The sequence below is a fragment of the Lynx rufus genome, unplaced genomic scaffold (genome assembly GCF_022079265.1).
Source record: "Lynx rufus isolate CCGP_SWC_20201006 ecotype Redwood Valley unplaced genomic scaffold, mLynRuf1.p SCAF_7, whole genome shotgun sequence".
Lineage (NCBI taxonomy): Eukaryota > Metazoa > Chordata > Mammalia > Carnivora > Felidae > Lynx > Lynx rufus.
Genome location: NW_025814889.1, coordinates 139,064,770 through 139,077,679, shown reverse-complemented (window position 1 = coordinate 139,077,679; position 12,910 = coordinate 139,064,770). Strand labels below are relative to the sequence as shown.

The 12,910-nt window shown below is 56.8% G+C and overlaps 1 protein-coding gene across 3 annotated transcripts in view; it reads right to left on the bottom strand.

Moving 5' to 3' along the window:
• Window positions 1-12,910, bottom strand: part of TBC1D22A (TBC1 domain family member 22A) — a 323,216-nt gene that overhangs the window by 131,183 nt on the left and 179,123 nt on the right. For all 3 annotated transcript variants that reach the window (XM_047065603.1, XM_047065604.1, XM_047065605.1), the window contains exon 9: window positions 9,214-9,323. In XM_047065603.1, coding sequence (XP_046921559.1) covers window positions 9,214-9,323 — 110 coding nt within the window. The remainder of the gene's footprint in view (window positions 1-9,213; window positions 9,324-12,910) is intronic.

Genomic DNA, 12,910 nt, shown 5'->3' with positions numbered 1-12,910 from the left:
TCCGGGGGTCCTAAGTACACCCCCACAGCACGACCCGCCACGTCTACCCCTGGGCGCTGACCAAGAGAAACGGAGCCCATGCCAAGCAGGAAGACGTGCCCACGAATGTTCACGGAAAGTGTACTCGCATCAGCCAAAGGCCGGAAACAGCCTCGGCCTGCACCGAGAGGCGGACCGACACACAGGCCGGGATCTCTTCGAACGGGGAACTACTACTTGGTAATTAAAAGGGATGAACTATTCATTCAGGCAACAACACAGATTTTACATTTTTCAATGCTATTGTGAATTGAATTTTTTTTTAATTTTCATTTCTAAATTGTTTGCTGCTCAATGACTCATTCTTAATGAATCTTCTGCTGCAGCCCAGTAACCAACACAGTCTTCTCTGTTTAATAACCCTTTCCAGAATGTTGCCAAGAATTCTCAATTTTATCGGCGAGGGCTCTAAAATCACACCTCTCAAGATTCTCCCCCACACGGAGCATGATTCATCTAGTGTTGGAGACAGGAACACGTCTACGTGGACCAGGGCCGCCTTCTTCATTCCTCCCTCCACGGGGCTGGGCACGAGGCCAGCCTCTCCGTCCTTCCGCATGACGGCCCTGCCGCTCCTTCCGGGAGAAGATGGAACCAAATCAGGGCCAAGTGGACCGCCTTCCCCTCGGCCACCTTTCCAGGCACCAGACCAGCCCCTCACCTCTGGGGCTTCCATTGGGCTTAGCTGGGAAAGAACAATGTCCCCAGACCTCTGGCCACCCCGGGCTCTGGCTGTCGAAGCTCATTTCTAAGGATCCTGGGCCACCTTCCAAGCCGGTCGTGGGCCCCTCTCCTTCTTGGAGCATGAAGCTCTCCAAGGGCTCCCCGTACCCGCTCTGTTTTCCCGTGATATGTCTGTCCCTTTTCTCCTCGCTGGTGTTCCCGCCAACAGCTGGCGCACAATGGCTGCATTTGAGGGACAGAATGCGCCGCAGCCCCTGGGGCCGTCACTTTCCCTGACACGCTTCCCCCGCCTTCTCTCCGACAAGTTCCAGGATAATGCGGTCCCTCTCCCCAGCATCCCCATCACTCCCCCGTGCCACCAACCAGTTCTCAGAATTGAATGATTCTTCCCCAAGGATACGAAATGTAAATGACTAATTATAAAAGGCAACGGTTCCTTTCTACTCAAAAAAGCTGTCCTGTTAAGTAATGAATCCAAGAGTAATAGTGTGACTCCAGGGGAGGCAAACAGGGAAGCCGTAATTCAACAAGTAATAGCTCCAGACAGCCCAGTACTGGTGCTGTTAGTGAGATGGGAACACGGCGGGGGGGACGCGCCTGGGTGGCTCAGTCCATTAAGCATCTGACTTCGGCTCAGGTCATGATCTCACAGTTTGCAGGTTCAAGGTCCGCATCAGACTCACTGCTGTCCACACAGAGCCCGCTTTGGATCCTCTGTTCCCATCTCTCTCTGCCCCTGCCCTGCTTGTGCACACGCTCTCTCTCTCAAAAATAAATAAAACATTTTTTTTAAAAACTTAAAAAAAAAAAGACACACGGGTAAAAGCACAAGAAGAATCCCCCCAAAAGCCGGGAAGGCCCCCCTGGCCGCGTTGCTCCCCCAGCAGCTTCCGGCAGCAGACAGCCACGTCCGGAACCGGCCCCTGGGCACGGACACCGCATCGTGCCGGAAGGCAGCCCCCCGTACGGAGGTTGCCCATCGGCCCAGAGGGGTTCAGACGGACTCCTATGAGCCACACCAAAACGCCTCCCCCACGCCTGGCCACCGATCTCAAAGACCGCTGGAAACGCCCTCAGTGGAGCCACTGTAAGGAATAATGGCCCACCAGACTATTCTCAAAAAGCAGATCTCTCCGGCCGGCCGCCTCACGCGCCCGGAGAACAAGGCCCGCCAAGAGCAAAAACGCAGAAAAGGGCAGAAAGAAGCCCGGCTGTGAAAGAAGAGAAACTGAGGAGGAAAATGAAATAGAGCGTTTCCCTAAATAAAACATCTGATCTTGAAAAGGCGTTTACAATCACAGCTACTGCACGACTGAGGAAGGACCCCGCAGAAACAGTCCCAGCGCTGAGGACAGTCACCACTGAAGCCGAGAAGATACAGAAGAGGCACGCGCTGTCACCCCCGTCTGCGCCCAGCCTGCCCGGGCCACCCTCCCGCGCTGTGGAAACGTCCCATGGCACGCTCCACCGGGCGGATCCAAGCCACCCCCGCTTCACCACCAGACACAGGATTTCCTCATAACTGCGTCCGCTTCTCGAGACAAAACCATCAATCAGAGTAACTAGCGGGGTCACACGAGCCGAAGACATCTGCCCAGATGTGCTGACTGTAAACCCAGCCTTCTTTCCACGTCGCATCTCTTAATGGGGTACTGTGAAGGTTCCTCCCCGGGCAGGACTGTGTGTGCCCTGCCTGACGGTTACTACCCTGATAACCTGCCCTCCAACTGCCAGTGGCACCCCCCCGTCACAGCAACCCCCGAAACACCCAGACACTCCCCAGCGACCCCAAGGAGGCAGCGTGGAACCCCACCGCCCCCACCCCGCTGACGGTGCTCACGGCGGCACCACAGCGGACGAGGCCTGCAGAGCCTGCCCGGCGCTCTCCCCTGGCCCAGCCCTCCCTGCCCGTCCCGCCGCCACCTGGCCCAACACACCGTCCCTGAGCGTGTTTCTCTTCTCCCAGCATCAATGCCCCGCAATAAAAACAACATCCTCTCGGGGCGCCTGGGGGCTCAGTCGGTTGGGCGTCCGACTTCGGCTCAGGTCACGATCTCACGGTTTGTGGTTCGAGCCCCGCGTCGGGCTCTGTGCCGACGGCTCGGAGCCCGGAGCCTGCTTCACACTCTGTGTCTCCCTCTCTCTCTGCCCCTCCCCTGTTCACACTATCAAAAATAAATAAGCATTTAAAACAAACAAACAAAACGTGCTCTCAACAAAACCTAGTGGAAGACACCATCCATCAGAAACGGGTGAGCAGGAAATGACCTGGGACGACCAAAGTATGGGCCTTTCTCAGAGCCGCCAAAGCCGACCCAGCTGTCCAGCCGTGGACTCGGGCCGCTCTCCTGTTCCCCGGGGAGTCCGATGAGTCCACTCCCAGCGGGAGCGCCTATCTCCCCACCCGGTGCTCCGTGGTCACAGCCAGCTGGCCGTTTTTATCACGTGCCACGCCCGCTGTAAGAACGCGAGCTCGCTGTGCGTGGAGGTATGATGTTCCACATGTGGCCAGTAGCTCAACCTATTAAGTCCGTGGCGCAAATATGCCGTGATCTTTCAAATTCTCGTCTGCTTGACCTGCCAGTCACTGAGGGGCAGGAAACCTGGAGCCAGGCTGCGAGGGTCTGAAGCCCAACTCTGCAACTTACCAGTCCCACCGTGGGAGACATTCACAGACACGCTGCAGGGAAACTGAGGTAACGAACAGTTAAATGCAAACAACTCAGACAGCGTCTGACATGGCCAGTGTCTTCTAGCGCTCCTTACACATTTCCGCCTCTCCTCTTCCCCGCCGGCCCTCCACGCACATACTCACAAGATACAGTTATATACACACACACGCAAAATGTCGTCAAAGCGGACGTTCAGGATTGCGTCTTCCCCGGTAAATTTATCCACTTATCCCTCGGCAGTGATGCTCTTTATCCCAAATAATGCTTTCCACCTTAAAATCTATTTTATCTAATAGCTGCATAAGAGCTACGCCACTGCCTGGCTATTATCCTGGTTAGTGCTGACCTGTTGTGTTTCTCCCAATCCCTTCCTTCCTGCCGTCGTGTAATCCTAGGTTTCAGGTGAGGGTCTCATAAGTGGCATAGAGCTGGATCCCGCTCGTAAATCCAAGCTGGCCTCACAGCTACTCTCCTCCAGAACACCAAACACGTCCCACCTCATTGTGGCCTCTGCTGCTCCGGATGCAGCCTGTTTCCCATTGAACCATCTACCCAAGTGAATCACCTGTCCATCGCCGGCTGATCCTGTAATGTCTTCTCTGACCTCCCGTGTTTAGTGGCTTCACTCGTTTCTCCGGGTGCGGTATCTTAATTCCTCCAGCACCCGTGGGTGCTGGAAAGTTCCCGGCTACCACCAGCTACCCGAGGAGGCTCCCGCAGCGTGTTTTCCCATTCCTGAACTATTGTTCCTTCTCTCGTGCCCAAACCTCTCCTCCAAATCCGTGCCCTCTCTCAGTACTGCCCCCCCCCCACCGCCCCAGAACCTTGTCATTCTATTAACTAATCCTCTCTTCTGCTGTATCTACGGAATTTTGAAGATTAACCACGGCAAGTTCGGTTGCTAGAAGTTCTGTTGGGCTCTTTTTTAAAATCTGTTTCTTCGGAGCCTTATTCCTCATGTGCATTGTTTGAAAGCTCCACATGTTTTGGTTCTGTTCCCATCGCTGTTGTCGACGTCAGGTCCCTGGGGTACATCCCTCCTCCGAATCACAGGGCCAGCTGTGTGCGTGTGGCACACGCCTTCTCGGTCTCATGCTTTCTCTATCGTGAGCTGGTCTTCAGGGGGCTTTTCTGCGGGAAAACCACAGGGCGGGGCGGCCCCTCGGGCAGTGTTTCTCCAGGGCTGCCAGCCAAGTGTCGTGGTCCCGGGGACCCTTTCAAGTGGTCTCTGGGATCAAAGCCGCGTTCCTAATAACAGCAACGCTGCCACACGCTCTCGGTGAAAAACATAAACAGAAGGCAATTTCACTGAAGGATGTCCTTGATGAAGTAGGAAAAGTTCTTAACTTTATGATCAATCGCATCAAATCTCAACCCTTGAGTAAACATCTTCTCCAAACTCCACGTGGCAAAGCGGGAAGAACCAGAAAACCAAAAGAATGGTGACTTCTTCCCCAAAAAGCACCTGGTACAATTATGTGGGCTGTGAGCTGAATTAGATACATTTTTCAAGAAACGTCATTTTTTTTTTAACTAGCGAAAAATGACTAACAGGCAAACTGGTTATTCAAACTTGGGTTTTTGGCAGACATTTTCTCAAGAATGAACAAAGACTGTCGCTTCAACAAAAACAATCTACAGTATGTGTTGCCGATAATAATATTTGAGCTTTTAAGCCCAAATCGGAATTTTGAAGAACTTTTATCTGCCGCTCTGTGTTCAACAGGTTCTTCTCATAAGACATCAGTAAATACAACAAGCGGGAGTTTTTGACGCCATGTGGGGGAGCGTGTCGGCATCCAGATCTGCACACCCCAGACATCCGACCTTCTCCAAATGGCCAACGTCTGATGTCACAGAACCGCACGAGGGCAAAACATCCGCTCGGAGTGCAGGACAGGCCAATGGATTTTAATGTAACTTCGTACAAAACGTTCACTGATGTGGCTTCCGATGTCACACGGCAGCAACCTTAGGAAGCTGCCACCTGACAAGCCGCGTCACAGTGTTAAAGAGAAAACATCCACGGTCGTCGGAAAGGACTATGGAAATTCTCCCTCCTCCAACGACCTCCCTGTGTGCGGCTGGGCTGTTTTCACACAGTCCCATCAAAAACAACACATCACAACAGACTGAGCACGGAAGCACACGTGAGAAGGCCACGGTCTTCAGTCACGTTACAGAGTCTTCCCACAAAGAAGTACAGTGCCTGTCCTCTAAATAGCTATATTGTGAAAACATTAGTTCATCATAGAGATACGTTACTTACAACAGCACGTAACGCGTTCATCGTTGTTATTTTTGGATAAACTAATAAATATGTTCAAATTATCGCCATTTGAGTTTCTAACACAGTAAGGATTGTGAGAATTAACCCATGGGGGTAAAAGCTCTTTGTGCAATTCAGGACTCTTTAAGACTGAGACACGAGGGGCGCCTGGGTGGCTCAGTCGGTTGAGCGTCCGACTTCAGCTCAGGTCAGGATCTCGCGGTCCGTGGGTTCGAGCCCCGCGTCGGGCCCTGTGCTGTGCTGACAGCTCGGAGCCTGGAGCCGGCTTCAGATTCTGTGTCTTCCTCTCTCTCTGCCCCTCCCCCATTCATGCTCTGTCTCTCTCTCTCTCTCAGAAATGAATAAACGTAAAAAAAAATTTAAAAAAAAGACTGAGACACGAAGCTGGAGAGCCTCGACAGGAGAACTGTGTCACCTCGGTTTCTGGGCAGCACCCAGACTTCCCACGCAGGAGAAGTTCTGTCTTACTTGCATACCGGGCCAGGGCAATAACACCTAAACTTTCATGCGTTACCGTGTCTGATAACTCGCTTCAAGTTTACCAGCGTCCACCGGTGGGGTCATTACTCCTCGTTTCCGGAGGACTTCCCTCACCGAGGAGTCCAATGAGTCTATGCATTTCAGCCGATTTTTGCTCAACATCACCCAGCGCCTCCAGGCACGTGCTGGGAGCAAGCGGCGTCTCCTTGGTCCTGGTCTGCCGTCCTCCTGGGGCCAGAGCCCCCACCCCCCACCCCCAGAACCCCTAGAATTCCGTCCTCCATCGGCAGTCCTCTGGCCGCACCCCTGGCCACCAGGAGACACATCCCACAGGGACAGCAGGTAGGCAACCGCGTGCGGCACCTGTACAGGGCGGGTGTGTGCCACGCCGTGGCCAAACGCAGAACACGGAGTCTCAGACCGAGGCCCCAAGGGGAGCCGAACCACAGCTACGTCTCCAGAAAAATGAGCAGATGTGGCGTTTGCCCTCCAGAACTTATCCAGCACGACGGCAGTCACTTCCCCTGATTCTAGCTGGACACGGTCATACAGCAGAGTAGAAAACCGCAGGCTTCAGGGCTCAAATGTGGGTCCCAACACGTGCTCCTTGATCCCCGGCAAGGGATCTCTCTGCGTGGGCTCTCTCGGGCTGTGACATCGTTTCTGCCGTGAGGCCGAGGACCACCGAGGGCACGCTGGGCTGTCACTGCCTCACCCCTGTCCCGCCGTGACTGCCACTGACCACGGGAAGCCCAATCACTGGTGAGGGAGCCGCCACACCGACTTGGCCCAGCGACTCTGCGTCCCTGCAGCCCCTCTGGCCATGTGGATTTCGCACAACTTCCTAAAATGCAGGGAACCAAGCTGAGAGCCTGCACTTAACAAAGCCCCACGGTGTTCCCAGTGCCCGGCAACCGAGCAGTGAAGGGACGAGAAGGTGCTGGAGGAAGACGGCTCCTGCGTCTCCAGAGAGTGGCGAGGGCGGGGCAGGTCCAGGAGCAAGAGAGGGAGCGGGGCAGCGGAAGCCAGTGATGCCGCAGGTGGGGTAGCGACAGAAGCTCCCAGCCCCTCAGGGCGCTGATGTCTCGGTCCGTCCTCCCCCCCCCACTCCTGTCAGCTCAGACCCTTGCACTCGTACGAACGAGAGGGCAGGGGCACCAGCACACACGAAACAGTCCCCCGGTCGAGCTGGCCCATCTCAGGGAATGACCCATCTCCCCAAGCCCCCTGGAGCTGGTAACCGGGCCCCTTGACACTGCCCACGGGAGGACCGCATGGCTCCCGTCGGCCTGTGGAGCGTGGTGAACGCACGTGCACAGGCCACCCTTGTCGAGAAGCCCCTTCATCGGACAGCAAGCCTCAGGTGACAAATGAAAAGCCAGTGTCGCTTCCAGGGTGAACTGACTTTATTTACAAACATAAACAGGATGATCCTGCATTTAAATGGCAGAAATTCCATCCCTCAAGGTCAGAGGAGTGACATTTGAAATCGATAAAGTCTCACATTATGATTCAATCTGTTTTCGAAAGGGGACAAAAACGTCTTCAGTTTTGGGAGAAAGACCAAAACATATGAAAACATCAAACAATGTAGGGAAATGATACATCGACGCTTGGGCCAGAACACGGCAGGCGGTTTTTTCTCCGCAAGATGCAAACAAGTCTCCCGGTCCTCAACTGCAGCAGGACCCTCCCCCGCTCTGTCACTCCGCGGTCATCAAAGGTAACAGGAACCCACGCTGTCCTCTCCGGCACAATCATTCTGGCTACTTCATTCAAATTAAGCCTCGGGCCCCACTCTCGAGGTCCCCCCCGTGTGGGAGCCTCACTCGGACCACCTCTAAGCCAGCAGCCGAGCTGAGGCCTCCGCAGGTACGGGCGCCGGGCACGGCGCCGCGACGACGGTCAGGAAAGCCAGCCCGACAAGCACACCCCACGAGTTTCTCTCTTCGGGCGGAAGTGCCCCTACTCACCTGTGACAGAAGGGGTCCCGGCACAGCGCGCAGACGCCCGCACAGCCTCCGTCCCTGGGGCAGCCGTCTTTGAGATGAACCTAGCCCGTGGGGTCCCTCGGAAAACCTCCAGCAGCCAAACCCTGCTCCGGCCTTTCCCCCACCGCCCCCGTCACCCTCCAGGTCTCACTGCACTCCCGAATCGGGTCCTCAGGAGCACGCGTCTCAATATCCTCACGACACCCCTTTGGGTCTACCCTGTGTCCCACACTGAGCTCCGGGGAGGCTGACACTCCCGTCCCTCCCCAGGGCGGCGTGCGGCACCCGGCACAAAGCACGCATCTAGGAAAGGTGCGCAGGCACACAACGCACCTACGACGGGCCGCGGTCCGTGTCCTCGGCCACTTCCTGCGACGCCGAGAGGCCCCAGTCCTCATTCCTGCTCTGCGTGGGGTTCTTCGCCCAAACCACTTTCCCAAAACCACCCCCAGCACGGGGAGACCCACAGCCTTTCTGGGGAAATCCCAGCCATCGGTCTGACAGACACCAAGTCCACAGAGACCAGCTTGCTCCTCCTGTGGGACCAGGCCCAGCTGCGGTTCCTGGGACGATCAGACCCCTCAGGGCCAGCTGCTCCTAGGCCCAGGGCAACAGGGGAGAGGCTGAGGCCTAAACCGTGTGCCCCGTGAAGGGCGGGTGGCCCTGAATCCAGTTCTCCGCGTGTGGACGGCGAAACGGCTCACTGAAGACAGCCTACATTTGGTGCCGGTGCCACTGGGCGTCACGGGCAGCAGAGCAGGAAAGAGGGGAGTGTGCGGGGACCAGACTCTGCAGGCGAGGGGACAGCCCCACCCTCTAGGAGCCCTGCCGCGCCCTGCTGCTGGCACCGTCTCCAGATGCAGGCGCGCACGCACGGGGTCTCTCACGAGCCGTCATCCCGCAGAGGAGACACGCGCCCGGGTGTAGAAACGGAGGCCTCCGAGGGGAGCAGCGGCCAAGCCGGGCACGGAGGCAGGTGGCAGGCCCAGGGCTCCCGGTGGCCCTGGTTTCAGACCGGAGCGGCGTCTGCCTGGGGTCCGGGCCGGCAGGGGCTCACCTGAATACCGTCCAGCAGCCTGCTCATGCACCAGTACGTGTCGGCCTCCACGTCACGCAGCACGTCGGCGGGCACGCGGGAGACGTCGGCGGCATCCACGTCCTCCTCCTCTGTGGGCCGGGAAGCATGGAAAAGACAGCGAGCGGTTAACCCACGGGACACACACCACAGGGCGGGGCAGGGGCAGGGGCGGGGCCGGTCTGAGACCCAAGGTCGGGCCGGGGCCCATTTGCCCCGCTCCGGCTACACGCCTCCAAGTGTTCCCCCTCATCACCTACTGGTTCTCAATTTTAACACCTAGTTAGTTGCAGGTAATTAATATGCTGAGTCTTCTCCAATTAATTAACATAATTAATATATTGTAAATTATTGCTTCTCAGGCATTTTGCATCCTAATCAGAGAGGGCCTAAAATAGATTACTTATTCCTGACACAGATCTGAAAGTTTTCTCGTAAGATGTTTAAAATCCTGCTTCTCACACAGTCACATACTCATTAGACAATAATTTCTCTAAACCCTGGTCTCCAAGGTTAGAGTTTCCAAAGCCACGCTGGGCGGAGGCCCCGGTGCTGCAGGCGAACACCCAGGAAGCAGCGGAGGACGTGCGTGCAGAACAGGGGACGGTGCTCTGAGCAACCTCTCTCTTCGAGGGTAAAAAACCCAGAGAGAAAATTTAAACGTGGGGCGTCTGGGAGCCTCAGTCAGTTAAGCGTCCGACTTCGGCTCAGGTCACGATCTCACGGTTTGTGAGTTCGAGCCCGCGTTGGGCTCTCTGTCAGCACAGAGACCACTTCGGATCCTCTGTCTGCCCCCTCTGGCCCTCCACCACTCACACGCTCGAGCACTTGGTGCCTCTCTCTCTCTCTCTCTCCCTCTCTCTCTCTCTCTCTCAAAAATACACATTAAAAAAAAAACTTTTAAAATGCAAAACAGATGCCTGATTGAAATGGTTTATCAGAAGTTTGAAAGGACTAATTTCAGATCCTTATAAAAACTGCTATCCTCCAGCATGAAACTCCTAAATGTTTCAAAAATTGAGTATTCTACTTTTTTATTTACTTTTGTTTTATTTTGCCAACATGCACGGCATCTTTGCAAGGCAAATCTTTAAGAAAAGAAGCAATTCCACTGAGAATATATTTAGAAAGTTCTAAGTGGGCAGAAATGACAATAATTATAAGAGTAATAATTGCTAACACCTGTTGAGCAGCTGTTGGCCGCCAGGCGCTCCTCTCCGCTGTTCACGCGGACGAGCTCGTTAACCTCCGTCACCCGTCTGTTATCACCAGCGCTGCACCCTTGGAAACGGGGCGCAAACAGCGGGCGCGGCCCAGAGCCCGCGTCCGCGACCCCCCCACGGCACCACGATGCCACGCTCGCTCCCAGAGGGCGCTGGGGCTCGCGCCGCAGGAGGCCTCGAGCAGCGGCTCCTGGAAGGCTCCCTGACACCGCCTCGCCTCGCGCCAGAGCCACTGGAGCCACCCTCCACTCGTTCCCTGCTCGCAGCGACACGCACGATGGCAAAAACAGGCCGGGGGGCGTCCGGGTGCCAAAGCCCGGCCAGGCCCTCCACGCGGGCCACGCGGGCCACGCGGGTCCCCACAGGCAGGCCCCACAGGGTTCACACTCATGAAGACGTGTCCTGGCCAACTGTGCTCTCAGTCCCCAGGGCGCCCAGGAGCACGTGTGTAGGGACTGTGACCAGACGGTCACTCCGTCCCCCTCACCCATTCAACTCCCTCGCTCATTCAACAAGCCCTTCTGTGTTCTGGTTGGTTTGGGGTTTATTTTATGGAAACGCGGTTCACGTACCATAAAATCCACCTTTTTAAAGCACACGATTCAGTGGGTTTTAGCGTACTCCCAGAGTCAGATAACTGTCACCATCACATAATTCCAGAACATTCTCAACCACCCCCAAGCAAGCCTATATGCAGGCACTCCCCCAGCGCCTGGCAACCAGCAATCGGTGCCTTGCCTCCGTGGGTCCTCCTGCTCGGACATTTCAGGTAACGAGACCGCACAGCACAGGGGCCGTGTGGCTGGCGTCCATCACTCAGCACCGAGTTCCCGGGGCGGATCCAGGCCGCAGCCTGTGCCAGCCTTCTGTTCAGTCCTCTTTAGGGTAGGATAACATTGCGATGTACGCATGAGCCACACTGCCTACCCCTGTCCCTTGTGGGACACCGGGCTGTCCCCACACTGGGGTCATGCGACAACAGGCGGCAGTGATCTCTGTGTGGTGGCGCTGTCCCTACACTCCAGGGCCTGGAGTGCAGAGGTGAGTAAGAGGCAATGCCCCCCCACCAAGTCCAGAGCCCCTCCCAACACGGGATGTGCTGAAGAGAGTCCCCAGGCTGGCCGGGCCAGCTCTGAGCTCCCTCCTCCCAGCCTGCGCGTGCCCGTGACACGTGCACTGTCCCCAGCTGCCCCGCGGGGCTGACACTCTCCCTCCCACACCCGGGCACCCCTCTGCCTCACCCCGGTGCAGCCCGGCGAGGCGCCTGGCCTCACACTCGGCTGTCCCCGCAGGCCAACGTCTGGCCTGAGCACACCCTCCGACGGAGCCCCACCGCGGAAAATGTTGGCTCGGGACGTCTGGAGGCATCCGTTCCTCCTGTTTACAGGGGAGGAAACTGGGTCTCCCGGGGCTCACTGGCCAAGCGCACGAGGTCTGCCCGACATGGCGCCGTCCTGCTGGAAGATCAAGCTCGCAGGCACGAGTGTAAGTGGCCTCCTCTGGCTTGGGCGGAATCAATCCAACGTCCCAGCAAACTAGAGCGGATTGATGTTACCGTCCAGTCCCGGGGGCGGGCTCCGTGACAATCATCAGGGGACTCCTCCTGAGACGTCTGCCATCAACAGCCCCTCTTTGGAGGGCCTTCAAAGCGCCGAGATGTCCCCTCAGCTGTCACAGCAGGGAAACAAAGCCTGCCTGGCCTCCAGCCCTCCCCGGGCTCCCAGGGCAGCAGGGCCCCCAGCGCAGAGGCACAGGGCACAGGCGGCAGGCTGACACGCACGGGCCTCGGAGACCCTTCTCTGTCTGCCCAGCTGGCTTGTCGGCTGGGCAGCCTCCATTACGTGTCACTTCCCACAACGGGCTATTTGTTACTCCTCAAGGTGATGAGGTAATGGCATTTAACCCAGAGAAACCCTGTGCCGATCTGTCTTCCAAAAGCTCAGAGAGTGGGAATGACCCTCATTATCACAGTGAGTTAAATGTCCACCCTCCCAGGGAAGACGCCCGCCCACATGGGGGAAGGCACAGAGGGCAGCACAGAACACTCCAGAAGCCCTACGCCGCAGTCACAGGGTCAGAGCCGACTACAGAGACTCCCGAGGCTGGCATTGCCGGCCCCTGGGGGTCCCCGCAGGAGACTGGGCACCAGCGGTTTCTGGGGTCACAGCCCGGACCACACCAAGAGCAAAATCAGCACGTTTAGCACAGGTCCTGTCGGTGGGACGCTAACTTACCGAACCATCCACCGTGAGGCCCGGGAGCCTCACCGCTGCGGGGCGGACACAGGTTCTGAGTCAAGACCCCAAAATGGCCAACGGTTGTGACAGGTTTTAACCCAAAGGTACATGCCTCCCCCTGGGCATGCTGTCTCCACATCCCTGGGGCAAGGAGGGGCACCAGGCGGGGAGGGAACCTGAACGCGGAGCCACCGGGGAGCCCTGGGGCCGGCAGCCATG